The sequence below is a fragment of the Lynx rufus genome, unplaced genomic scaffold (assembly GCF_022079265.1).
Source record: "Lynx rufus isolate CCGP_SWC_20201006 ecotype Redwood Valley unplaced genomic scaffold, mLynRuf1.p SCAF_7, whole genome shotgun sequence".
Classification (NCBI taxonomy): domain Eukaryota; kingdom Metazoa; phylum Chordata; class Mammalia; order Carnivora; family Felidae; genus Lynx; species Lynx rufus.
Window position 1 is genome coordinate 117,820,927 of NW_025814889.1, and position 26,688 is coordinate 117,847,614.

Below are 26,688 nucleotides of genomic sequence, written 5' to 3' on the forward strand. Positions count from 1 at the left end.
ATGGGGCCCGATGCAGGGCTCGGTCTCACGATCATGAGTTCATGACCTCGGCCCAAATCAAGAGTCAGATGCTTAACTGACTGAGTTACCCAGGAGCCCCTGCAGCTACATCTTTAATTCAACAAGTCATTTTATTATTGGAAAGTGCTAGAATTTGTTTACTGACTTTTCAACCAGTGGAGATTGTTGCAAACAGGATGTTTTGGTCTTAGACTTCAGGACATGTATTCAACTGTGGCAACTTATTAGTCTGTAGGCTTTGTGTGCATTTCTGTAGCCAGCACAATATGATAACCTACTCTATATGATGCTTCACTGATTTTTTCATTTGTAGTTTGAAAAGCTATAACAGAGAATTTTTTTTGACTTTTAAAGAGCTTACCACATACACGTTCAAAGTTTTGTTCCTTTTTCTTTAAACTGTGAACCATGGGTCTTAAGATGCCTCAACTTAGCAGGCACCGTAATACTGTTTTAAAAATGTGCACCTCACTATCAAGAAGCATGCATTGCTATTTCTTTCTGAGATTTATATCTCGGTGTTATCCTCTGTCTCCATTGCATCCTCTACTTGGTGACAGCTACTTTGGGCATGATTCCATACAACTTGTGGTTTCGGGTTTTAGCTCTTCCCTGATTTACTGAAAATAGAATCTGTGTTTTTGTTACCTGTGTTTTGTGTTGTTTGGGATGATTTCCAGGAGAAGGATACATGCCAATAGTATAAGGACACATTTGCTGGAAGTCACCACAAAATTATTTTATTGTATTATAACATAAATATGGAAAATGACATGAATCATGAAGATATAACTTGATTCAACATCCTAAAGGAAATACCTATACAACCATCATGGGTCAAAAATAGAACAAATCCAAGAATCCAGAAGTCTACATCATCCCCCCTACCATTGCCTACCAACCCTCTTTTTTTCCAGCTTTATTGAGATATAATTGACATGTAACATTGTGTAAGTTTAATGTATACCATGTAATGATCTATACATGTACACATTATGGATGATTACCACAGTAAGGTTAACACATCTTAACCTTCCTGCTTTCTAATTTATAACAGATGGATTAGTTTTGCCAGCTTTTGATTCTGTGTAAGTGAAATTATATAGTCTATATTCTTCTGTATCTGTCTTCTTTTGTTCAACACTATATTTGTGTAGTTCATTCTTGATGGACATAATAACAATTCATTATCCATTCTACTGTTGATAAACATTTGGGGGTTATCATGAACAATGCTTCCATGAATATGCTTGTACATTACATTTTTGTGCACAAAGCACACATTTAAAAATTTTCTTAATTAATTAATTAAATTTAGTTTGTTTATTTTTGAGAGACAGAATGAGAGACAAAGTGCAAGCGGTGGAGGGGCAGAGAAAGAGGGAGACACAGAATCCAAAGCAGGCTCCAGGCTCTGAGCTGTCTGCACAGAGCCCAATACGGGGCTCAAACTCATGAACTGTGAGATCATGACCAGAGCCAAAGTCAGGCACTTAACTGACTGAACCAGCCAGGCATCCCTGTACACATTTTTATGTATATACCAAGGAGTAGAACTGCTGGTTAATAGATATGTATTTTTTCAACTTTAGTGAATACTACCAAGAAGTTTCCCAAAGGGGTTTGAATTTGAAGTTTACCCTGATGACTACAATTGTAGGGCACTATTATATATAGTATTGGCTTTTGCTTAGTCTTTTTGGGAACTCCTTATTCAAGAATAATGCCCAGTTTCCGTGGGGGTTTTCAGTCTTTCTTTTTAGAAATATGGAGAGATTCTGGATATGACCATTTTATAGATTATATGTATTGCAAATATCTTTTACCCCTCCTGTGTTTTGCCTTTTCATTCTGCTAGTGGTATCTTTTGATTATACAAAGTTCATAACTTTAATGTTGTCCAATTTATAGATGTTTTCTTTTATGGTTTCTACCTTATGTGTTCAGTTTTAGAAATCTTTTTATTTGCAAAAATTATAAAGATACCCTCCTATCTTAACCATCTTTTTTTTATTTACTTTTCACATATAGATCTGTAATTCACCTAGAATATATTATTGTGTATGGTGTGAGGCCAAAGTCAAGATTAATTTTTTTTCCATATGATATACAATTAACCCAGAATCATGTATTGAGGAGACAAACCTTCTTCACGACATTGCTGCATCACATCTGTTGTAAATCAAGCGCCCAAATATGTGGAGTGAGAGAGAAAGGGAGAGGGAAAGGCAGAAAGAGAGCAAGTTGAGAGAATCAGTATGTTCTTGTATTTATTTCATCAAAGAAATAAATATAAGAATATTTTGCAAGACCAAAAGGAGAGACGAGGGTTCACACCAAAAAGGCGTTCTATGTTCCAAAAGCAGTGTGAATGAAAAGATCTAGGCCTAGATGCAAAATGAAATTTTAAATCACCACAAATAATGAGGAGTTTATTAAAACATTACAGAATAGGGAAGATAGTCAAATACAGAGTAATAAACAGCTGACTAGCATCGGGCTTTGCGCCAGCAATGACAGATACTAGAAAGCAGTAGAACAAAGCCTTTATAGATTTTAGAAAAAATTAGCTGGATAGTCAGTCAAGCATGAGGGCCTTGTAAGGACTCAAATGGTAGGCGCCCCTCTTTTGGGGAACTTTTTAAAAGTAAGTTACTAGCAAGTGTACCTTAGCACACAAGGTTGCAACAAAAAAGTTTATGTGAGATAGAAAAAAAAGAAGGAAGGAAGGCAGGAAAGAAGGAAGGGGGGTAGGAAGGAAGGAAGGCAGGAAAGAAGGAAGAAGGAAATGGGGATTAGAGAAAGGTTTACATAGTACTTCAAAAGTACTGAGAATATTCTGTTTGATAAACTGGGTGGTAAGTACATGGGGGTTCATCTTATTATTCAAGAAAACATACATAGACCATTAACCATAAAAAATTCTGTTCATCTTTCCTCCCTTCCTTCCCAGAGGCAACCACAACCCTAATAAAATACTAATATATATATATATATATATATATATATATATATATATATATATATCTGTGTGTGTGTGTATGTGTGTACATAAATAATACAAAATATTTCATTGGGTTTTTTTCAAATGTATGCACATGGTAGTATACTCTATGTATCACCTGCTTGTTAACTTGGTATACATTGTGAAGATCAACCCAGGAGCACCCTCATCACGCCCATTTTAAAGATGAGAAGATTAAAACCCAGGAAGTCAAAAACCCAGAGAGACCTAAGGAACAGAGAGGGTCAAATCACACAGTAGTGAGAAGTACATCTGGAACTTGAACTGAGATACTACATGATACTTTCTGCTCTATCAATCTAATTCATTCATTTTTCATGCCATCAAATGAATAGACTTCTGTTTATTTTTCCAAATTTCCATTTTTTTTGATATTACAACAATGTTGTCATGAATGTCTTACACAAGAGTCCTCGTACACTTACATGAGTATCCGCATTTTCAGTTGTATTAGATCCTGCCAAACTGCTTTCCCAAGAAGTTGCCCTCGCAAGTAGTATATAAGAATCCTGGTTTCCTCACACCGTTATCAATATTTATTATTTCAGATTTTAATATCTATCAACTACCGAGGGAGAGATGGGAAATGGTATTTCACTTTAATTTGCATTTTTCTGATTTTTAGTGATGTTAAAATTTTGGCTGTTTGAGTCTCCTTTTCTAGGAGTTGACTGCTGAAATTCTTTGCCCACTTTTCTGTTGGACTCTTTGATTTTTTTTTTTTAATTGGTGCAAGGTGCTATACATATTTGAGAAAAAAACGGATCATTTTTAAAATGTTTATTTATTTATTTTGGGAGAGAGAGAGAGAAACTGTGTGTGTGTGTGTGCGTGTACATGCATGCACGTGCCACATAGGGGCAGCGAGAGAGGGAGAGAGAAAAAAGAATCCCAAGCAGGCTCTGCATTGTCAGCTGAGAGCCCAAAGAGGGCTCGATCTCATGAACTATGATATCATGACCTGAACCAAAATCAAGAGTGGGACACTTAACTGACTGAGCCACTCAGGTGTCCCAAGAAAAACAATTCATACATGTTATAAATATTTTTTCTCAGTCAATGGTTTGTCTTGTAACTTTGCATTTGGTGTCTTTTATGATACAAAAATGTTTTTTTGTTTTATTTTTTTAAAATTTTATATATATATGTATGAAATTTATTGACAAATTGGTTTCCATACAACACCCAGTGCTCATCCCAAAAGGTGCCCTCCTCAATACCCATCACCCACCCTCCCCCCCTCCCACCCCCCCATCAACCCTCAGTTTGTTCTCAGTTTTTAACAGTCTCTTATGCTTTGGCTCTCTCCCACTCTAACCTCTTTTTTTTTTTTTTTTTTTTTCAAAAATGTTTTTTTAATGGGAATGTAGTCCCATGTGTCAATCTTTCCTTAATGGGTTCTGCTTTTTTTTTTTTTTTAACATGTGGTTATTTTTCAAGGAAAGCATAGTATTTGTCTTAAAAACTTTTTTTCACTTATTATTATTATTATTATTATTATTTACTTGCAGATAACTACCAAGTGGTGTTCCAGACTGCCTGTACATTTTCTTATCAAAATGATGGCATGTGTGACAACACAGATGCTAGAAAAAAGACTCCGACTAAAGTGGATATTACGTGGATTCTTCTACTGCGCTACTATATTCATCTGCAAAGGATTAATAATATGAGCAAATTGCTAGGTGGGTTTTTGATGTGTTAAGAAAGAACACATTCCTTTCCAGTTCTTGTTCAAGTCATGTTTCTTAGAATTATAAAGTACTTTTGGCATCTTTTTGAGTGAATTCTCATCAGAAGATGAAAATTTTAGCGGATCTTAAGCTGGGATACACAGATCTTTGGGCAGAATAGTATTCCAACGTAACTGACTTCCTTTGACATTCTATGTATTTTATTTATCTGATGTTTTTAAAAATGTTATTATAAAGAGGCATCCAGGGGCTTCCCAAGAGTGCCAATGTGGCCCATGGCTCAAAACAGTCGAGAATCTGAGTGATAGTAATGTGACAGCTTAGAAAATGAACACGATAAAATTTTGGCTTTAAGGAGAGAATGTTCCCGTATTCAGTATGTACAAGAGAAGAGGTTCATGCTTCAGATAGGATACTTAACTTCATTTCACTGTTTTGTTTAGGTTTTTTTTTGTTGTTGTTGTATCATCTAATGCTGTCAGAAGAGCATCCAGAAAAACTGGTATAATCTACTTCACGTCAGTCCCTATTGTGTTTGTGACAATGTATGTTGTGTTTTCTCTGTGGCAATGACATTGGTGATTTAGTGTTGTTCATCAGTGCAAACAGGCGGAAAAGACAGTTTGACCCATGTCAGGGCCCAGGGATGGAGGAGCCAGCCGAGCAAATAGGCTGCCACGGAGTGTCTAAGCACAGTTATCAGGGACTAGCAGTGGGATAGAAAAGCACCCAGGAAGTGTCAGGGGAGTGCATCACGAGACGGGCAAGAGGAAGAGAAGTTCGGTGACAAAGGATGCGGAAGTGAGCCAGTGCAGCACACCCTGGCAACGCCTGCCCCACATCAGCCCGGCTCACCTCTGAATTCACCTGCTGGCCCTTGCCACATCAAGCACCCACATTTTACTGCTTTTTTGCTCTGGGCTTTTTCTGAACCTACTGAGACTCGCCCAGCCCACTGTCAGGACAGCCCAGAGTGCCAGGGATTCTGCACGTCTGGGAGTAACCTTCAACTAATGAGGTAGGGAATGGTAGCGACCGTTCCAGCTTCCCAGTCCCAGACAATTCTACATGTTATTTTCCAGAAGGCCCTCAGCAGGACTGAGCCCTCATTGTCCACAGCTGCAGCCCATTCATTAACTTACTCTCATTGGCTCTTTTCTCCATCACACTTTGTTTGTTCTTTCACTTATGCTCCTTGAGATCACTTGTCAAATAAATTGCACACAACTCAATTCTTGCTTTAAGATCTGTTTGTGAAGTGAGTCCCAAAGAAGACAACTAGATAGAATGTTTTCGCATTGTCAAGACTTAGAACTTCAAGCAATATCCTCACGCCCTTCTGAGATTTTCTTTCATTCCTGTGGCAAGAAGCAATCCCATTAGCATGTAAGCTTAAAAGTGGAGGAATTACATTGGCAGCCACTAGCTGAGGTGATGTGATTTCCAGGGATAGTGGCTAATGAGCAAATACCAACAATACTGAGACTATTGTGTTATCTAATGCGACTCTACATTATTTTTCTTCCCTAAGCATCTCCAAAGCCAGGATCTGGAATTTCTTTGCCAGATGATACACTTCTCACATCCCTTTTCAACTCTGGGCTGATATTGCGCCAAAAGGAAATGCATTTTTTCCTTAAAAGATTTTTACAGCTGTATTCTTCCTCTTGTATTGATGAATTTCCAAAAGAACTATGTCAAGGAGCGGAAACTACATTTTTCTCAGAAAAAACCTTGTATAACTCAGTCAAGGTACTGTTTTCAAACATTATGTATTTTTATAAAACTTCTTGGAATCACTGTTATATTTCTGAAGGAAGCACATTTGAGAAAGTTTAAGTGGACACAGTGTATTGTAAATTTCCAATATGTATTTGTGAAATGAATAAAGTAAGTCATTTGCATAGAATTCTTTCCAAACAAAAAATATCAGTCATTTATTTTCAATTATCTTGACTTTGGACTTCACCATATAGTGCTTCCATTTTTGTGATTATACGCTTGCCCGTACCAGACATGTCCATATGTCTGTCCCAGAGAAGTGACCTGAAAGTGTTATTTCTTCCAAATTGAGAACCTAAAGTAAAGCTAGGTTATTGGGTAGACAATAATAATTTTTTTAAGTTTATTTATTTATTTTGAGAGAGAGAGAGAGAACGGGGTAGGGGCAGAGAGAGAGGGAGAGAGAATCTTAGGCAGGCTCTGCACTGTCATAGTGGAGCCCAATATGGGCTCAAACCCACAAACCATGAGAATATGACCTGAGCCGAAACCAAGAGGTAGATGCTTAACCAACTAAGCCACCCAGGTACCCCCAGGGGAGGATTGTTTTAAATTAGTTTCCAGATACTGGGATATTGGCATGCCCAATACTCAACACCCCTGTTTCCTCCCAGATTATAAATCACTTGAAAAATAAAAGAGTAAGAGCTTGAGATTAAAAAATACCTATTCTTATGAGTCATAAAGTTGATATTGTTGGATGTGGTTTATATTTACTGGTAAGTGGCCTTCCTAATAGTGAATAGGAAAGTAGACAGATTTTACCAATCCAGCTACATTTGTTTGTTCGGTTGGTTGATTTGGTCGTTACAGGCCCCCTTAAAATCTGTGTGGACACATACCCCTTTAAAATCTGTTGCATGAAGGAGCAGAGAACATTCACTCCCTATAAACCATTCTCTCCCAAGAAGAACCAGCATAACTGTGCATATCAAAAATTTCTTTTTTCCCAAATTCACCAGTCAAGTAGCTCTCCAGGGGAGGAGAGTGACAGGAGGCAGAAAGGCCAGGAACATACTGTTAATGTCCGGCCCTCTGCAGGGAAGGAAGCAACAGGAGTGGGATGAAATCATTTCCATCGAACACCAGATCCTGCTTCACCCCTCGGTAAACTGTGACTACATTTGAGGATTACTGCCATGTGTCCCAGATGCCTCCGGTGTTTTGGCATAGAAGGCAGAGAATGAGAAGGTTGAGAACTACAGTTTTAGTGAATGTGTTCTTGTGAATATTTTGTAAGAGTCTGGAAAATAATAGGTGTGGCTTCTTAAATATTGTCTGCAAGGGGCTCTACTTGAGTACTTTACCAGTAAGGGCAGCCCACAAGTTCCCGTTTCCTAAGCATGATGCGCCAAGCATACAACCTTGAATACATTGTAAGTACATATGACCTGTCTAATGGCAGCAGTGTTATCAAAGATCGTTGTACCCTGTGTGCTTTTCCTTTTTTTTTTTTTTTTTTTAAATATAATTAGTGTAACATTCTCCCAGAATAATCAGCTCTGGAGATCATTGTCACTTGCCTGACAGGTGCAAGCCACCTAATCATGTGTTCGTTTCACTGGGGTAGACAGCTAACGAGCATAGAGCCTTTGGATTTTAAAAAAAATAAACTGCAAGCTTGGCTGATTTTTATAATAACATTTTTGAGCTTTTAATCACTCAGGAGGCTATTTCAATCAAACTCTTCCCATAATTTGATACTTAATCCCGCTTTTCCTCCCCCCAAAAAGTACGTATCTTTCCAGAGTGATCATTGCTAGGTGACATGCTTCTCAGTTGTACATGTCTACATGTTGTGAGGTCTATTGACACTTTGTGATGGCAAAACAAAGGTACCAAACAAATTACATTAAAAATTCCAAGAAAAAAGAATATGATTAAAATTATGCACAATGCTAAGTTATTCACATTTAGACTGTGTGGTAAGGTCAAATATTTGACTAGTAAAGTGATTTGTTGTTTACGGGACTGTGGCAAACAAGAGTTCTCCTGATAGGGCTTTCGTTCCTTTCAAAGAAAAGATCAGACATATCAAAAATATTCAGTGTATAGTCCATCAGTTAGCATATATAATTAATTCCATTAGCAACTAGATTTTATTTTTTTAAAGATAATGGAAAATTAAATGCCTATTTTGACATTGACTTTTGTTATAGTTTACCATTATTAGACCATCATGTTGGTAAATGCTATGTATTGAAACAGTAAATATTGCTTATTAGTTTTCTCTGTTTAGTTATTAAATATGAATTCTTTGCTAAAATAGTTGTCTATTAAATAGTTGTACCTCTGAAGAGTACTCAGATATGAAAAAAATATGAGAAATTATTTTTTGAAACAATTACTTACCTAATCTTTTGGTGAACTGCCTGACAGAATTAATGTTAGTTTAGCACTTTTAAATGATTATTCAAACTTAACAGTCTTCTTTATTGGTCATTTTGGTCATGCTTTTAGTATCATAGTGCCAATAGGTGAGGATTCTGGCTTATAATATCCTTTTATGATAGTCTCTAGACATTTCTGAAAAGTTTGCATCTTTAATATTACCTTTCAGTCATGACATATTTTTTCTTTTATCAGTAGACAACTTGAAAGGTCAGTGTCTTTATTTCTCTTTTTATTTTATTTTGAAGACTTTCATTGACAGTCTTATATCTTGAATAAGCTCATAAATAATGGGAAGTACAAAGCCTTATGGAAATACCAGGCATTTCTTACTGCCTACTGACATGTTCCTCTTGGTCAACAAGCCTTAAGATACTTTAGATGTCAAAAGTTAAGCAGAATGATTGCTTCCCAGCTACCATGCTATCACCTTGGGCGAAACAAGTTAATTTTGAAAATAGTCTGCACTCCATTAAAGAGGGTCCTTTTTATATTTGAGGTGTTATTATCACTAATATCTCTCTGGCTAGACTATTATTTTTTTTAGTAGCAACTCCGCTACTTCCAAAAAAAAAAAAAAAGAAATAATTTATGATATTGCCAATTGCATTCTCCACATTCATCTTTCTTGAAAACTCCTGTTTCAGGAGTTTCATCAAAGAAGGTAGGCCCAGATTCACCAAGACTGAATTTACAAGTCAGCCACATTCGTGTAAAGAGAGAATGAGAGCAATTGATTTTATTTTACAGTAAAAACTGTCTTATTTTGCATATGGTATTATAGAAGAAAATGCTATTGGAAAGTAGATATTAAGTTCTAATCACACGCTCAGTTTATTCACCACTGAATAGATGAGAAAAGTAGATGTTCTAAGAATCTAAGGTGATCTTGAGACTGAAATGATAGTATTGACATTTTCCTCTCTAGATCTTTCCTTGGGGAGACTCACCAAAAATGGAAGACATTTGTTGAGTCCCATAGGTTTTGAAGCATATTTTTTCTGTAGGAGAATCTTTTCTGTGGTAATTAAGGACAGTATTTGTTTGTTTGTTTAACATTTTTATTTTTAAGTAATCTCTACACTCAATATTGGGTTTGAACTTAAAACTCAGAGATCAAGAGTCACATCCTCTACCAATGAGCCAGCCAGGCACCACTCAGGGGCAGTTTTAAAGGCTACACCCATAACAAACTAAGACAACTCCCAGAGTTTTATAATGTAGCCAATACTGAATGGGTTTTGAATGAGTGTTTTAAATATTGAATGCATTTTTTTACCGACAATTAAACTGTTTTTTATTGTTCCCCAGTTATGTCATGACAGTACTCTATACTCTGATTCATCATTAAAGCTCTCTGCCAGCCCATCTTCAGGAGATGTGTCATCAGATATGAACATACAAGATTTAAACAAAGAACTTTGCTTTCAATGGTACATTCCTCCTCTAGAAAGACCCCCAAAGGAAACAGAACCTATGGTATGTAATACAATCACAAAACTAACTCTTATATTTAGATATAGAGTTTAACTTGACCATTATAACTTGAAAGTGGAGAACATCCTCTTGTCATATAGATGAAAATATACAGGAATATGGAATCTGTATTGTCTAGTAGAATGGATCTGAAAATAAGAAATCAGGAAAGTCTGATTCAAGTTGATCATTTTCTTTTTCCTGATTTTCAAGGGAAACTTTCAAGTGTGTCACCATAATATATGATGTTTAACTTTTTTTGTAGTCATTCCTTATCACATTAAGGAAATTTTTTTCTACTGCCCACTTCGCTAAGAATTTTTATCATAAATCTTTTACTGCATCTATAAAGATGATTTTATGATTTTTCTCTTTTAATATATTAATTGATTTTTAAAAAGTTTTTTTCCATTTTATTTATTTGAGAGCAAGCGAGCAGGGGAGAGGGATAAAGTGGGAGAGAGGGAGAATCTCAAACAGGCTGCACACTCAGCACATTGCCCGACACCGGGCTCAATCCCAACACACTGAGATCGTGACCTGAGCTGAAATCAAGAGTTGGAAGTTCAACTAACTGACCCACCCAGGTGCCCCAATTGATTTTTTAAATGTTAAATCAATCTTGTGTTCCTAAGATAAACTCGAATTGGTCTTGTATTAATTTTACTGGATTCAGTTTGTTAATGTTTCGTGTTGGATTTTTGCCACTGTTTAAGAGCAATATTGGGCTACAAATTTTCCTTTTTATACTGTCTTTGTCAGATATTTTTTGTAACAAGATTTTTTTAGACTCATAAAGTGAGTTGATAAATATAATCATGTGTTTCTATTCTCTGGTGACATTTCTGTAAGTTTGGAGTAAACTTTTCTCCTCAAATATTTGGTAAGAACTCATCAGTAAAGCCATCTGGTCCTAGTGGTTTGTTTCTTTGTGAGAAAATATAAAACTAGTAATATTATTCTGTGGATACCATAGTTGGCATCAGTTCTGATTGGGTCACTATTGTTCTAATGGTTTGTGCTTGTGTCAAACCAAGTTTTAAGTATCTGACTATCATCCCTGTTTATAGAACATTGGGGTTATTTCTTCTTGAGTCAAGTTTAAGTTGCTTTTTCTAGAAACTTTTTCATCTTATTTAAAACTTCTCTCATACTTTGAATCTCCCTGATGTATTTGTATTGAAGTGTGTGTCTTTTCATTTCTTACAGTAGTGGTTTGTGTATTTTACTTGATCATTGTCACCAGAGGTCCCTCAGAAGTTAATTTTGTTTCAGTAATCATATCTTTCTTCTACTTGTTTTTGGTATGTGTGTATGTGGCGGGTTATATTCTTTTTCTAACTTTTGACTTCTTGAGGTAAATGTCTGGCTTAATATTCAGTCCTTTCTTTCCTAATGTATGTATTTTAAGACTATGAGTTTCTCTAAACATGGCTTTGGTTTCACCCCACAAGTTTTTTTTTTTTAATGTTTATTTTTGAGAGATAGAGTCGGAGAGCAAGTGGGAGAGGGGCAGAGAGAGAGAGGGAGACACAGAATCTGAAGCAGGCTCCAGGCTCTGAGCTATCAGTACAGAGCCCAATGCAGGGCTCGAACTCACGAATGGCAAGATCATGACCTAGGCCAAAGTCAGATGCTTAACCAACTGAGCCACCCAGGCGCCCCTCACAAGTTTTTATTATAGTATTATCATTATCATATGGTTAAAAATTTTTTTTTAAGTTTTCATTATGATTTATTCTTTGGCTCATTTCGTGGGCCATTTCAACATGTGTTTCTTATATTCCAAACTATATGGAGCTTGTATATATTATATCAGAAAATTATCTTTTGCTTTTATTCTTAGGTTATGTTGTTCTGTGATAATAAAAAATGCTCTGTATGATTGATATTGTTCAAACCTGCTTTTTTTCCTCCAGGAAAGGATTTATTGTGTAAATATTCCATTGCTTTTAAAAGGAATGTGCAGTCCTCAGTTGCTGAGGCAGTTCATGTATATGTGCACTAGGTCGGTTTGGTTAGTCTTGTTCAAATCTCTATTCTTGTTTGTTTGACTTTAATTTTAAAAAGTAAATTATTAAAAGAAGTGTGTTTAAGTCTCTCCCAGTGATCATCATTGTTTAGTCTTTCCTTGTAGTTCTGTCAAATTTTGCTCTCTATAATTGAAACTGTGGTACAATCAGATTAACTGTTGTATCTTCTTGGTGAGTTGAGCATTTTATCATTTTGAAATGACTCATGGGCTTTTTGTAATAATGTTTTTTTCCTCATAAAGTATGCTTTGTCTGATATTACTAAAGGACAATGACTTTCTTGTGGTTATTATTTTCACAGTATATATTTTCCAAACTTTTGCTTTCAACCCTTTTGTGTACTTGTGTTTTAATTGTGTTTTTATCGAAGGCATGCACTTGGATATTTTCATATATAGTCTGATAACATTGTATTTTGACTGGGGAATTTAATACATTTATATTTAATGTATATTAAGTGTATATTTGGTTTCAAATCTACCCCGTTATTTTGTATTTGTGCTTGTCTCAGCTCTTTTGTTTTTCTCTTTTCCCTTCTGGATGATTTTATCATTCATTTTTCCTCTATGAGTTTTGAAATTATACATTTTTTTCAATGCTTTTAGTGGTTACCTTCAGAACAACATACATACTTATCAAAGTCTAACGTTAACGAGTATCATTTTTCCTGTAATGACTTATATTACTATACATTTTTAACCCAAAATAATTTTATTTTTAATTATTGTATGCAAGAGTTATTTCCTTTGGAATTTGCCATATATTTACCACTTTTTTTCCCACCCCATCTTGCATTTTAGACATTTCATCCAGGGTCACTTCTTTCTGTTGAAGTATATACTTTTGGAATTTCCTTTGGTGAGGATCTTCTGGAGGCAAACACTTAATTTTTGTTTGCCTGATATATTACTTTATACTTATTTGTGAAATAAATTTTCATGGAGTAGATAATTTAAGATTGGAAATTATTTTATTTCAGTACATTGAAAATGTCATTTCCTCCTTTCTAGTGTTGTTGAGAGACAAACTTTTATTGCTTTAGAGTACTGACTTCTTTCACTAACTGCTTTTGAAATTTTCTCTTTTACTTTGCAAAATTTTCTTGGATATGGCTTTCTTTTTGTTTCTTTGGCTTACATGAGTAAGCCATAGACTCTGGATAAAAACATAGACTCTGGAGCCAAACCACCTGGGTTGGAATCCCAGCTCTGTCACTTAATAATTTTGTGATCTTCAGTAGATTGATTAGCTTTTCTGTATCATAGTTGTACTCATCTTTAATTAGAGATAATTGTATAAATGCTTAACCTCAATAAATGGTAGTTGTCATTTATTATCTGAAATTATTTTATTTTTAATTTTTTTAATGTTTATTTTAGAGAGAGAAAGAGAGAGAGAGAGAGAGAGGGAGAGAGAATGTGAGCAGGAGAGGGGCAGAGAGAGAAGGAGACACAGAATCCAAAGCAGGATCCAGGCTCCAAGCTGTCAGCACAGAGACTGACTCAGGCTTGAACTCATGAACCACGAGATCATGACCTGAGGTGAAGTCAGACGCATAACCAAATGAGCCACCTGGTCATCCCTGAAATTATTTTTAAATTATTATGTTTTTAAGTTTATTAACTTCAAATATACATGCCATCCGCTGGTTAAACATTATTTAAAAACTCCTTTTAAAGATTAGCAACAATATCTTCTAATAGATACTGTAGCTGCCAACATTGTATAGAAAAGAGAGAAAACTGTGCCTTACCAGCAGAATTAAAATGCATAGCAAATAGGAGACAAACTTAGTTTGCCTCTAAATGCCCCTTACAATTTTATGTCACACATATCACTTCTTGTTTTAATGTTTATTATTTTTATCTTTACCTAACTCTGATCCATTGCTTTATCCATATCAATGTCCATATGCACGGAGAGACATTTGCACTAGGGCTAATTGGGGAGCAGGAGCAGATGGGGGCAAGTATTTAGAAGCAGTTTAATATCAATCTCTAAACAATTGGAGATAGAACAGTGATTCACATTCTAGGAGAATCTTGATGAGGGGTCAAGCTTTTAAAAATGGAACAGTTGGTCACTACAGCCATTTGCAGAGGGGCCTTCCGCTATAGAATTCCTTTGATTGCTGTTCTCTCTGAGAAGAGCCTCGGGCTTTTCCCCATAAAACGGTTGCCATATAGTTTTGCCCTGTTCAGCATTTTCATTCGGTTTCTGCCTCCTGTGTTGGTCTACTCTTGCACTTTTCAGCTCTTGAGTGCCGTCCCCTCTAGCTGTGCCTCTGGTAGCTTCTGCTGCTCCTTGACCCCTGTGACCCTGTCAGATCGTGCAACCTCCTGGGCCTACCTCTCTTTGCTCTCAAGCACACGTCTCCCATTGGCCTCTTCATTCTGCATTCTTAGGCTGGCAAACTGCTGCTAACTCCTGGTCAATTATGTATCTGTTTCTACTCCTACAAAAAGAGAAACTTTGACTTATCACTCCCCAGGAACATTTAAAGCTATTTCTCATGTTTTGAAAGTACTCTCTTTCCCATACTTTCCAAGTCAAATCCTTGCCAGATATTTTCCATAAACATTTAAAAATAATAAATCTGTGTAGTGTCTTTTGGGAAATTTAGTACAGCAGTTTTCAAACTGTGGTTCCAAGAATACTAATGGACCATGGAATCAATATTGTGTGGGTCTTAGTAGTATTTTTTTAAGAAATTAAAACAAGAAAAAAATCAGAATGTATTATATACAGTAAGCAAAAATGTTTTCTGAAATTTTCATTTCATGATGTTGTTAGATAAATTTTTCAGATTGATTGATCTGCAGCATATGTCTGAATTCATTTACTTGATGGCCAGAGAAACAACCAAGTGATAAGAGTATATCCATTCAGAGAGGATATGAATACAGAAAGATTACATACTTGGGAAATAGAATGTTTACCTAAGCAGCTGTTTTAAAAAATGAGAAAGAAAGTAAAAAGTTCATTTTGCAAGGTCATAGAAATATCACATCCATATCAATCTGAGACAGAGTGATCTGTGAAGTTAATGTTATGACTACACATGTGGCTGATAATTAGAGTAACAGGGTTTTATCCATCAACAGTTGTGTCTGACAATTAACATGGAAACATGGACTGCTGTCAGGCAGAGATTCCAAGGAGAGCACCAGCTAACAAATTCTGATTTAAATAGGTTGCTTGAGTGATTTTCTTATGACATAAGCAAAGACACAAGAACACACAGTTTTCCCATTTCTTAGTTTGGGGATATTTTTTCCCCTCTTTGATAATAAAAATGTATTATTGGGTCATGATAAAAGATGTAGTTGCTAACATAAATTTCGATTAAAAAGATGGGAAACACTGACTTGATCTCCTCAGACCTAAGATTTTATCTTTTCAGAGATTACACTGAAATTTGTTTGATGACTTTAATATTGGTGTATTTGGGGGCACCTGGGTGGCTCAGTCAGTTAGGTATCGGACTCTTGATTTCAGCTCAGGTCATAATCTCACACTTCCTGAGATTGAGCCCCATGTTGGCTCTGCACTGAGAGTGGAGCCTGCTTGGGATTCTCTCTCTCCCTCATTCTCTGCCTCTCCCCTGCTCATGCTAACTCTCAAAATACATTAATACATTTTAAAAGAAACAAATAAATATAGGTGTATTTGAACATTTATCTACTCACTATCTTGGTTGTTCAGTGTAGAGTTCTGTGTTGAATAAACTGGCTGCAGCTCATGAAACTACAAGATAATAACAATAGTGAATGTAGAGCTTATTGTATTCTAGATGCTCTGCTTATATTAACCTCACAACAACTCTATGAGGTGGGTACTCTCACCAGCCCCATTTTACGGAAGAGGAAACTGGGACAGGATGGAGAAATGCTAGTCAGCAATGAATCAGGATTGGAGCAATCTGATTCCAAGACTGCACTCCTAAGCATGGTGCTTTGTTGAGTCCTCAGACAGTGGACCTTAGTTGCAGGCACTTGTAGCCTCTGGATGGGATGGTGATGAAAATTAATATCTGACCTAGGGTGTTGGAGTTTCCAAGGACTTAGACTAGGGTTAAAAATGCAAGTTAATGTCACTTGATTCCCCTACTCAGTCCTCTTCTGTTAATCTAGTATCTGAACTAGAAATGCCAGTAGAAGCTAAGGATGCTGGTGGCAGCAAAGTAAAAATCCTAGGACTAGGGATTTTGATGTAAAATTTTTAGGTAATTCAGAGGGCTAAATATGTTCTATGCCACAATACTCTTTAGGATTAAGTTTATAACTCAGAAAAGTTTAACTTTTTAAAAAGTTTGTTTATTTATTTATTTATTTATTTATTTATTTATTTATTTATTATTTATAGAAAGGGAGAGCACATGTGCATGCAAGCCGGGGAAGGGCAGAAGAGGGAGAGAGAGAGAATCCCACGTAGGCTCTGTGCTGTGAGCACAGACCCCGACATGGGGGTCCATCCCATAAACTGTGAGGTTATGACTTGAGCCGAAACCAAGAGTCAGACACTCAACTGACTGAGCCCCCCAGGTGCCCCAGAGAAGTTTAACTTCTTAAGTATGGGGGTAGAAACTGTATTATCCTATTTAACAAAATTATCTTTAGTAGAATTAGTAGAACAACATTATAAGCTCTTCACTGGAATTTGGTTACACACTAAGCATCTCTTCGATGATTTCAGTATCTTCCAGAGACAGACACTAAAGAAGCTTCCATGAGCTACCACGTTAATGAACGTCCAGGACACAGGCTTTAAAAATAGTTGTGAAGAATGGCTGAGAGATTCATACAGATTAGCTTAAAAAGGTGTAACCACTGGTTGGCACAGTTGGTTGAGCATTTGGCTCTTGATCTCAGCTCAGATCATGATCTCATGGTTTGTGGGATCAAGCCCGGTGTTTGGGGTTTTCACTGACAGCATGGAGCCTGCTTGGGATTCTCTCTCTGCCCCTCCCCTGCTCATGCTCTCTTTCTCTCTCTGTCTCTCTCTCAAAATAAATAAATAAACTTAAAAAGAAAGTGTAACCACAGCCAAAGGCTTGATGGCCTAAATTTATCTTAAGAATGCATCTTAGGTGGCTCCTGAGTAGCTCAGTCAGTTGAGCATCTGACTCTTGATTTTGGCTTAGGTCATGATCTCACACTTTGTGGGATTGAGCCCTCCATCGGGCTCCACATGACAGTTTGGGATTCTCTCTCCAGCTCTGTCTCTGCCTCTCCCCTGCTAGCTTTATCTCTCTCTCTGTGTCTCTCTCTAAAAATAAATAAACATTAAAAAATATATCTTAGTACCTTTAGTTTTATTCTACCTCATCTTCTTGCTATTTTTTACAATCCACAGTTCCCAGTAGGATGTTCTGGATTGCAAGCCAACCCAGGTTCAGAATGAGACTTGAATTATATTTATTACTTGATCAGACTAAAGGAATACAACTCAGAACTAGCAGGGTGGAGGGGCAATGAAGAATCAGTAGCAGGACCTTTCTTTCATCTCTGAGACCTAATTTGGGGGAATCAAACTACTGCAAAGGCTATTGTGTTGAGTGCAGCTAGGCAGTTCAAAGCATGGTATTCAGAGGCCACAGAAGATTTAGACAGACAAGCATGATCAATGCAAGAAGTCTGGGCAAGCAAAGCACTGAAAACCAAGATTCCATGTGTCAAGTGAAAACACAAAGTTGGATAGAACCTGAAGAGTTCTTGGAATTAAAGTCTATTCAGTGTAGAAGCCCAGCCAGTCTGGGAACAAGACATATGGAGCTGCTGCTCCTTTCTGGAGATCCTTAAAGCCTTAGTGTGAGCTAGACTATATTTCATGGTCCGAAACAAGCACACTATGCATTCAAGACAAGTTTAGGGGGCGCCTGGGTGGGTCAGTCAGTTGAGCGACCGACTTCGGCTCAGGTCATGATCTCACGGTTTGCGAGTTCAAGCCCCGCATTGGGCTCTGTGCTGACAGCTCAGAGCCTGGAGCCTGCTTCTGATTCTGTGTCTCAGAAATAAATAAACGTTAAAAAAAAGAGACAAGTTTAGTCTTTCAGGACACCAAAGGAAGAGTTAGGATTCTTGGGAAAACTACCAAGTCATAGTAACCTCATAGAACCTCAACATTTTCAGTGTGGATGTCAGGGACACCATAACTCAGAGATCATACAGATACCCAGGGCTTCCCTCTGAGGTGCCCTGGATTCTGGGTCTTGTTGGCCAAATGACTAATGAGAGCCTGGTGCTGCAGATGAGACCCAAAATTACACCCTGCTTCTGGGAGCTGGGGAAGACAAAGGCTGCATAAATGAAGCAGGGGCCAGCATCTGATAGTCAAGAACCAGCAGCACTGGCATCCCCTGGAGGCTCACTAGACATACAGAATCTCAGGTCTCCAGACCTACCAAATCGGAGCATACATTTAAAAAAAAAAAAAAATTTATGGGGCGCCTGGGTGGCTCAGCCGGTTAAGCGTCCGACTTCGGCTCAGGTCACGATCTCGTGGTATGTGAGTTCGAGCCCCGCGTCGGGCTCTGTTCTGACTGCTCAGAGCCTGGAGCCTGTTTCAGATTCTGTGTCTCCCTCTCTCTCTGACCCTCCCCCGTTCATGCTCTGTCTCTCTCTGTCTCAAAAATAAATAAACATTAAATTTTGTTTTTTAAATTTTTATTAAGTTTCTTTATTTTTGAGAGGCAGAGAGAGAGACAGAGCATGAGTGGGAGAGGGGAAGAGAGAGAGAGGGAGACACAGAATCTGAAGTAGGCTCCAGGCTCTGAGCTGTCAGCACAGAGCCCGATGCAGGGCTCAAACTCATGAACTGTGAGATCACGACCTGAGCAGAAGTCAGTCGCCCAACCGACTGAGCCACCCAGGCACCCCAAACATACATTTTATTAATATCTCCCAAGTAATGTATGCACATTTAAGTCTGAGAAGCACTGGGCTAGGTCAGCACTACCAATGCACCTCACAGGTCTAATGATGATTCTCCAAGAAGCTATGCTGCATTGCCAGATTCTATAGTAGGCTCCACTGGAAAGCTTCTCTGACTTCCCTTGGACCACCCAAGTCAAATTTCAGGACTTGAAAGAAACTAAGAGAACATCTATTTGATGCTCTCATTTTGAGGATGAGGAAGCCAAGTCCCATATGAGTACAGTGACTTGACCATTGCCACAACTTATTAGTGACAAAAACATGAATGAGGACCTGAGTCTTCTAGTTCTTTGTATGGATTTCTTTGTAACATGCATATAATAGCTGCTTACTAACCAGTTAATAAAACATTGATTGAGTGCACCCTATATGCCAGGTGTTTTGTTAGGTGATTAAGATACCAGGGTGAGGAAGTTATGAATCAACTCCATCTAGTAGAGGAGGGGCTCTGTCTTCACCCCTTCCTGGGCTGTAAGGGATACCCCATTCAAGATGATTTTAGATACAGCATTTCTCAGTGTTTGTCAAAGCCACAACACTTCTTTACCATTGAAAAACAAGCCTTTGTGAAAGTGAGTAAGGGAGCACTGGAAATTTCATTGTGGGCATATTGTCTCCTGCAGAATCCAGTCCTGAGTATGTAGGGTTTTATAGACACTTATACCTGAAGAGTGAGGACAAGTTTGAAATAGAACTAAGCGCATGGATTTGATGGGGACAGCCTGGGAGGTCAGATATGAAGCTGGCTTGGGGTTAGCAGTGGGTCTAAAAGAATATGGAGAATGAGGTACCAAACAAGGTAGGGCGAGGAGCCAGGAGTGGTCACGTGGCTCACAGCGACAGCAGCGATGCTCTGAGCACTTCGTGTAGACTCATTGGATCCTCACACGATCCATGGGGATGGGGATTACCACATCTCCATTTTACAAATGAGGAAGTAGAGGCATAACATTTTCATAATTTGCCCCGATCACACAGCCAGTAAAGTCGGGGAAGCAAACCCAGACACTCTGGCTCCAAAGCCCAGGCTCACAACAAATAGATGCAAGTCAGTTTAGGGTTTTAATGTGTAACTACTGCCTTATTTTATCCAAGTCTGTTTTGATTTCAGACTGTTATACTTTGAAATCAGTTGTGCCACGCTTGGTTAGAAAAGATTTTAAAATTGTACTGCAAAGCCATTGACAAGTGTCAGCCTGAGGAGGGAGAAAGTCATTTTCATTATCAGGGGTTAAATGTAAAGTATGTTATCTATTTAAATTTTTCCACTAACACACTTTGGGGAACTTCATTAGCTCTTAAGAGATATAATGAAAATTTCAGAAATATGAAGATATTAATTAACATGTAGCAGGTGCTGCAAGCACTACTAAAAACAGTACAAGATGTCACTCCTGTCCACAGGGACTTTGTATGCTAGCCTGGGAGTCAAGGTTAACAAACACAAAACAAGAGCAAACACCATAAGACAGACTAATCTCTCTGGGACTCATTTCATTTTCATTTCAGAAGTGTTTCATCAAATTTACCATAGTTTGAAAAACCAAATGTGAAAGACTTTTAATGAGTAAAAAGAACATTTCTCTCTCTGTCTAGCTGTCCACATCCCTGAATCCCACCATCAGATACAATTACTTTCAACTCTCAGCTGTCTCTGTTTTATTGGGTCTCCCCCCAACCCATACATCTAAATTACATGCTCACATGATAATTTCTTTAGTGATCAATCTCACACACTACTATGGAAGATGAAAGCTAATGTCAACCTCTTTTTCCCCCTCAGGCATACTCTTCTCTTCCACACACTCTCTTAAATGAGTTCTTTTTTTTTCAAGTTTACTTATTTATTGAGGGTGGGGGCAGACAAGAGATGGAGAGAGAGAATCCCAGTCAGGCTCTGTGCTGTCACAAACTGAGATCATGACCCGAGCCGAAATCAAGAGTTTGGATATATAACCGACTGAGTCACCCAGGTGCCCCTCTCCTAAATGAGTTCTATCAAAATTCTTAAACCCAGAGCCAGTGTTTACATTATGAATGTGTAAATATCACTCACAGCTGAGCCAAATAAGGTACTGTTTCCTTTCTTCCCGACTTCTATCCTGAAGAAAAAACCTGCCTTATTTTTAATTTAGTGTTCTCTGTATTCTAGAATCTCTCATTCTTCCTAAACTTTCAAAGAACTACACAATTCTTCTCTGCATGGTCAAACTCATCAGTTTATCTTAATTCTTTTATTGTCTTCTTCTTCAGAGACATTTTCCAAACTGGATTGATTGCTCTCATGGTTCAGATATCATCATAAGAGCCCACTCGCCATCCTCCTGAGAATTCCCTGGGTCCCATGTTTCTCCCTATCTTGACTTGCTCTCTCCTATTGAATGAACACATTTTACAGCTTTCTGATAAAGGATGTGTTGGAGGTTCTGATTATTCAAAGGACACACCATACAATATATTCCACAAAGTATATTCATGGAAGATTTTGGTAAAGGATAAGTCATGGCAGGATAAAGAAAGCTCAGATAACCAGTAGAGAGATCCAAGATGCCTGGGAGCAGTTGCCAGGGTCCTCACTCAGTTGCACAGCACACTTCATCTACAGATCATGAACCACCTTGGTCTCAAGAAGGTTGATGTCTTAACTGAGGAGGGGTCTTTCATACCTCTCTATTCTTGTAGTCAAAACCATGTGTGGGACCGGACTCAGTGATAGAAATGAAGAGAACAATAGAATCCAGATGCAAATCATCAATATGTACATATCTACAAGAAAATGCTGACACGATGTCACAGGCTGCCCCATTGGTGTGTTTCAGAATCAAGAACAGGACTGCATTAGTCACTGGGTGGTACATTTCACTCAGCTTTGGCTAAGGGCCAACAATAGTACTACAGTCCCCTGAGATGTTAACCACTTGCAACAGATTGACCCTGTACTTACACAGGATATAAGAAAACCTTGAATGTCCAACACAAAGTCATCATTGTATGCTGACGTCATCATTTTCTAGGCATAAAACTCTACGTTGAAAATTATTTTCTCTCAAAACGTGGGAGACGTTGCCCCATTGTTTCTGGCAATCCTGCATTGCTGTTAAGTATGGTCCCATTCTAATGCCTAGTTCTTTCTTTTTCTTTTTCCTGTGGAAGCTCTGGGGATCTTCTTTCCATGCCCTGTGTGCTGAAATTCCATGATGAACCATGCGGGTCTGTCATCCACTGTGCCCCTTTCAAACTTTCGGTATATTCTTTAGTGCAAGAAGAATTATTTTCTTTGATAATTTCCTCCCTTTGATTATCTCTGTACCTTCTGGAATTATTATTCAGATACTGAATTTATTAGATTGAGTATTTTTCTCATCTTTTCTCCCATATTACCTATGTTTTAAAATTTAGGTTTACTTTTGGGGAGATATCTTCAATTTTATATTTCAAACCTTTGTTGATATTTAGTTGTGATCACATATTTTTTTAGTTCTTAAGAGCTCTTTCTTGTTCTTTGTTCATTTTTAACAGCACTGCGTTCTTGATTCACAGATAAAATATTGTCTTTATTCTCTCTTAAGATATCAATTATGGTTTCATTGAAGTTCTCTTCTGCTCTCTGTCTTATATCTGATTCTTCAAGTTCCTTTCTTATGTTAGTTTTGGTCTCTACCTTTCGTTTCATGTCTAGTGACCCTTGGCTATCCATTCATTTGTGAAGGTGCTACAGGGTGTATCAGGTCAGACTTATTGATTTATAGGCCTCATTGTAGGGTAACTGCAGGAGCCAGCAGTTTCATTGCAGGATGCTGAAATGTCAGTATCTGTAGGTCTTTTCTCTTTGTCTGGTCAGTTTCCTCAAAGAGGATCCTTTTCAACTTCTGTCTGGTTTCCTACATCCCGAGCAGGGGCTGCAGTGGGGTAGGGGATGTCTCTTGTTCAGAACACAGACTTCCACTTAATTCCCATGTTTTCAGTTCTGCATCTCAGCCCTGTACCTAATGTCCCTGACAATAGAGCTCTGATTTAACCTCAGCAGAGAGGAAAATGAAAGGAAGTTTGGCCAGAGAGGAGGCAAGGGAAGTAGGGAAATCTCCTGGTGGCATGGGCTCAGGGAAGGGATAAGAGGGAGGAACATCTCCAGCTCCCAAGCCTTTCTGGGTTCTCAGTCATGTTTGTTGTTGGCAACCCCTCTGAAGGCAGTTAGGACACAGCCTTTCCTCTTTTCTGAGTCCCCCAACACTCTTCTCAGCAATTTCTGTCCTTCAACGTGTTGCTAACATCTCTTGTCTGCTTACCTCCTTTTTGTCTGTCTTTGTGGATTTACGCCTTTCTAAAAAGTCCCTGTACTCTTATTTTAGTTTGATTATCAAAGAAACAGAGATAAATGCATGTACTTAATTAGTTGGTTTTGACTGGCAGCTCTGGGCCTCAGCATTCTCATATCTCAAAGGAGGGACTTAGACCAGATCCTCTCTAAGGTTCTATGAATCTCAAATTCTGTGAATTGGACCATAACTAAGTGCTGCAATATAAGGAATTAACTTTAAGGATTGTCAAAATTCAAACCGCAGGGAGATTACCAGAGTATGAGTCATTAGGAGAAGTTCCATGTTAGAGGTGGGGACCAGAAAGTTGTGTGTAGGTTGAATAAACAGAAGAGTAAGGGAGCAGCATAAGTGATGCACAGAAGCAGCTATGACCACTGATGAGAAAGGCGCATATTGAGAAGCAACGAGAAACGAGGTTGGATATTCACCAGGTACACATTTCCAACTTGTAGAGGGCCTTCGCAGGTTGAGATTTAAACTTAATAATTGCAGTAAGAAATGGCACTCTTCAAAAATAATATAATATTATTATCAAATGGCATTTATTTCACCTCATAAACTTTGTACAATTCTTGCTCAAATCAGTCCTCTTTAAAGTGAGTTGAAACACAATTGTTTTCTCTTTCAAAGAAAAACTTAAAAAATTTAATGATATTATTTTGAGGCAACGTGTAATTTTAATGTCACATTTTATTCATGTTTTAATTTTCTTATAGGTTTTATTGTTGTATGCGTATAACATGAGGCCCCAGAATATTTCAGAGGCTGTGTCTAATAGCACTTCTAGCGATGTCTATGTTGGCTCTTTCTGGGTTCCACTGAACAGGCAAGTAATGATGGATTTCCTACAACTCTGCTAATATTTTCCTTAGAACAGACTGTTTTAGTAATATTCAAGGTAAGTCACAGGAGAACTTTTAGAAGACGTTTTTAGAAGAATCTTCCTTTTAATTAGAGGAGTATGATATTGCAGTGGTTAAGAGTATGAACTCTGAATCCAGCCTGCTTTGGGTCAAATGCCAATCGTGCCCCTTATTCACTTTGCAAACTTGAGCTTGTTACTTAACCTCTCTGTGCTTCAGTCACCCCATCAATGAAGTGGGAATAAGAATAATAGTACTTAGGGTTGTGGAGAAACACTTCCTGACACTTCGTAAAGATTTTAGAGAGTACAAGGATATATATTATATTTTGCCTATAATTTGGGGCATATTTAAAATTTTTTTTAATGCTTATTTATTTTTGAAAGAGAGACAGAGCATGAGAGGGGAAGGGACAGAGAGAGAAGGAGACACAGAATCTGAAGCAGGCTCCAGGCTCTGAACTGTCAGCACAGAGCCTGGTGCAGGGCTCGAACTCACAAGCCTTGAGACCATGACCTGTGCCGAAGTTGGCTACTTAATCGACTGAGCCACCCAGGCACCCCTAATTTGGGGCATATTTAAAAAGTAACATGTGGCTCCGTATTGGGTTGCAAAATTATGGACAAACTCCACGTCCTCCATTGTCCCACCCTTCCCTATTTTACATTGTTCGCCACATCAAAAGCCTCTGCTTTATCCAGGTTGTTTTCCTTTCTCTCCATCAAACAGGGCATGTCTCTAACTTTTGCTCATGCCTGGTTTCTCTCTTCTCCTGTTTCACTTTACCAAATTCCTAGTTGGTTTTTAATTTTTTTCATTGCTTAGTTAATTTAGTTTTGACTCCATTGTTCACCGTCCTTGTGACCTCAACTCCATCGCCTCAGTTGTAAAATGGAAAGAATATCTACTCTGCCTGCCTTTCAGGGTTGTTAAGATCAAGACAGACAACATATGCATATCTTCTGAAAGGCCGAAAGCACTGGGCAAATGTCAAGTCTTGTTACTAACCCCTGTGTCTGTCAGTGTCAGCTCTTTGCCCTGTTAGGCGCCTAGTAAGTGCTTAGCGAACAGAGACCTGGTTCTTCCCTGAAGAGCCTTGTTCATGCTCCAAGATTTTCATTTTGAAGGACTTCTTGGCCTTGCCATAAAAGAGAATAAAACAAGAGATGTTTCAAGAGCTGGCATATTTTCAATTATTCAGCCAATTTTCTTTTTTCCCTTTTTCCTTTTTTTTTTTTTTTTTTTTTTTTGAACTGGCAGAAAATCTAGGCACAGGACATATACCAGCACAGCTAAGCAACAAAGTTATGAAATTATATACTTGCTTTGTGTACATAAATATGGCAAGATATTTTTTTTAGAATCACATGATGAAAATGATGATAATTTCTGCAGAGTGGAATGAAATCAAAATGACAGAATTCTTTTTTATTCCAAAAAGTTTGTAATTTGAATGTGTTTATGATCAGTGGTAGGTTTACTCAGGTTAGGGACATGAACCTGTCACTGAGGCCAACACAGAGGAGGGTGCCTGGCAGTGTCTCATCTAACCTGTCCCTTGGGGACACAGTGAAAGCTGCCCATTTCCCTCACCTAGGCTGGCATTGCTTGTATTCTTAGGAGGGCCAGGGTAAGATAGGTACGTGGGGAGTTGCTCTTGTTGACCATCTTTCAGAAGGCGAAGTAAGAATACAAGGGGTCAGAAAAAAAAAAGCCAGAGAAGGAACCAGAATAGCCTTCAAATTGGGCAGTCCTCTTGAATCGTTCATTTCACGTCCTAATCTCCAAATTAAGTACTTACAAGGAAAAACATTTTAATTCTTGGCATTTTTCTATAGCAACAAAAGAAAAGATAGTGTTCTCAATACACACGCATAAATGTTTCTGTGTAGTTCTATCTAATTATGTTCTTCTAACCAAGATCCAGTTCCCTGCCTGCTGTCTCTGCCTTCAAGTCTCCTGCCATCCACATTTCTACTTCTGCCCGGGTCCTGCTTCCAGGCCCTGGCAGCCTGGGGGGGAGAGAGTGCCCGTGAGTCAGTAAATGAGAGCAGAGGCTGTGGGGAGCTGGTCTAGCCTGGATGAGATGATGGATGTTTGTGGGCCAATGTGGGAATTGAAAAGCTGGACTGAGCACTGACACGGACGG

At 38.1% G+C, this 26,688-nt stretch overlaps 1 protein-coding gene across 1 annotated transcript in view; it reads left to right on the forward strand.

The window, feature by feature from the left end:
• Positions 1-26,688, forward strand: part of CFAP54 (cilia and flagella associated protein 54) — a 290,869-nt gene that overhangs the window by 231,746 nt on the left and 32,435 nt on the right. The window contains exons 61-64 of the mRNA XM_047065944.1: positions 4,558-4,731; positions 6,272-6,492; positions 10,225-10,392; positions 24,393-24,502. Coding sequence (XP_046921900.1) covers positions 4,558-4,731; positions 6,272-6,492; positions 10,225-10,392; positions 24,393-24,502 — 673 coding nt within the window. The remainder of the gene's footprint in view (positions 1-4,557; positions 4,732-6,271; positions 6,493-10,224; positions 10,393-24,392; positions 24,503-26,688) is intronic.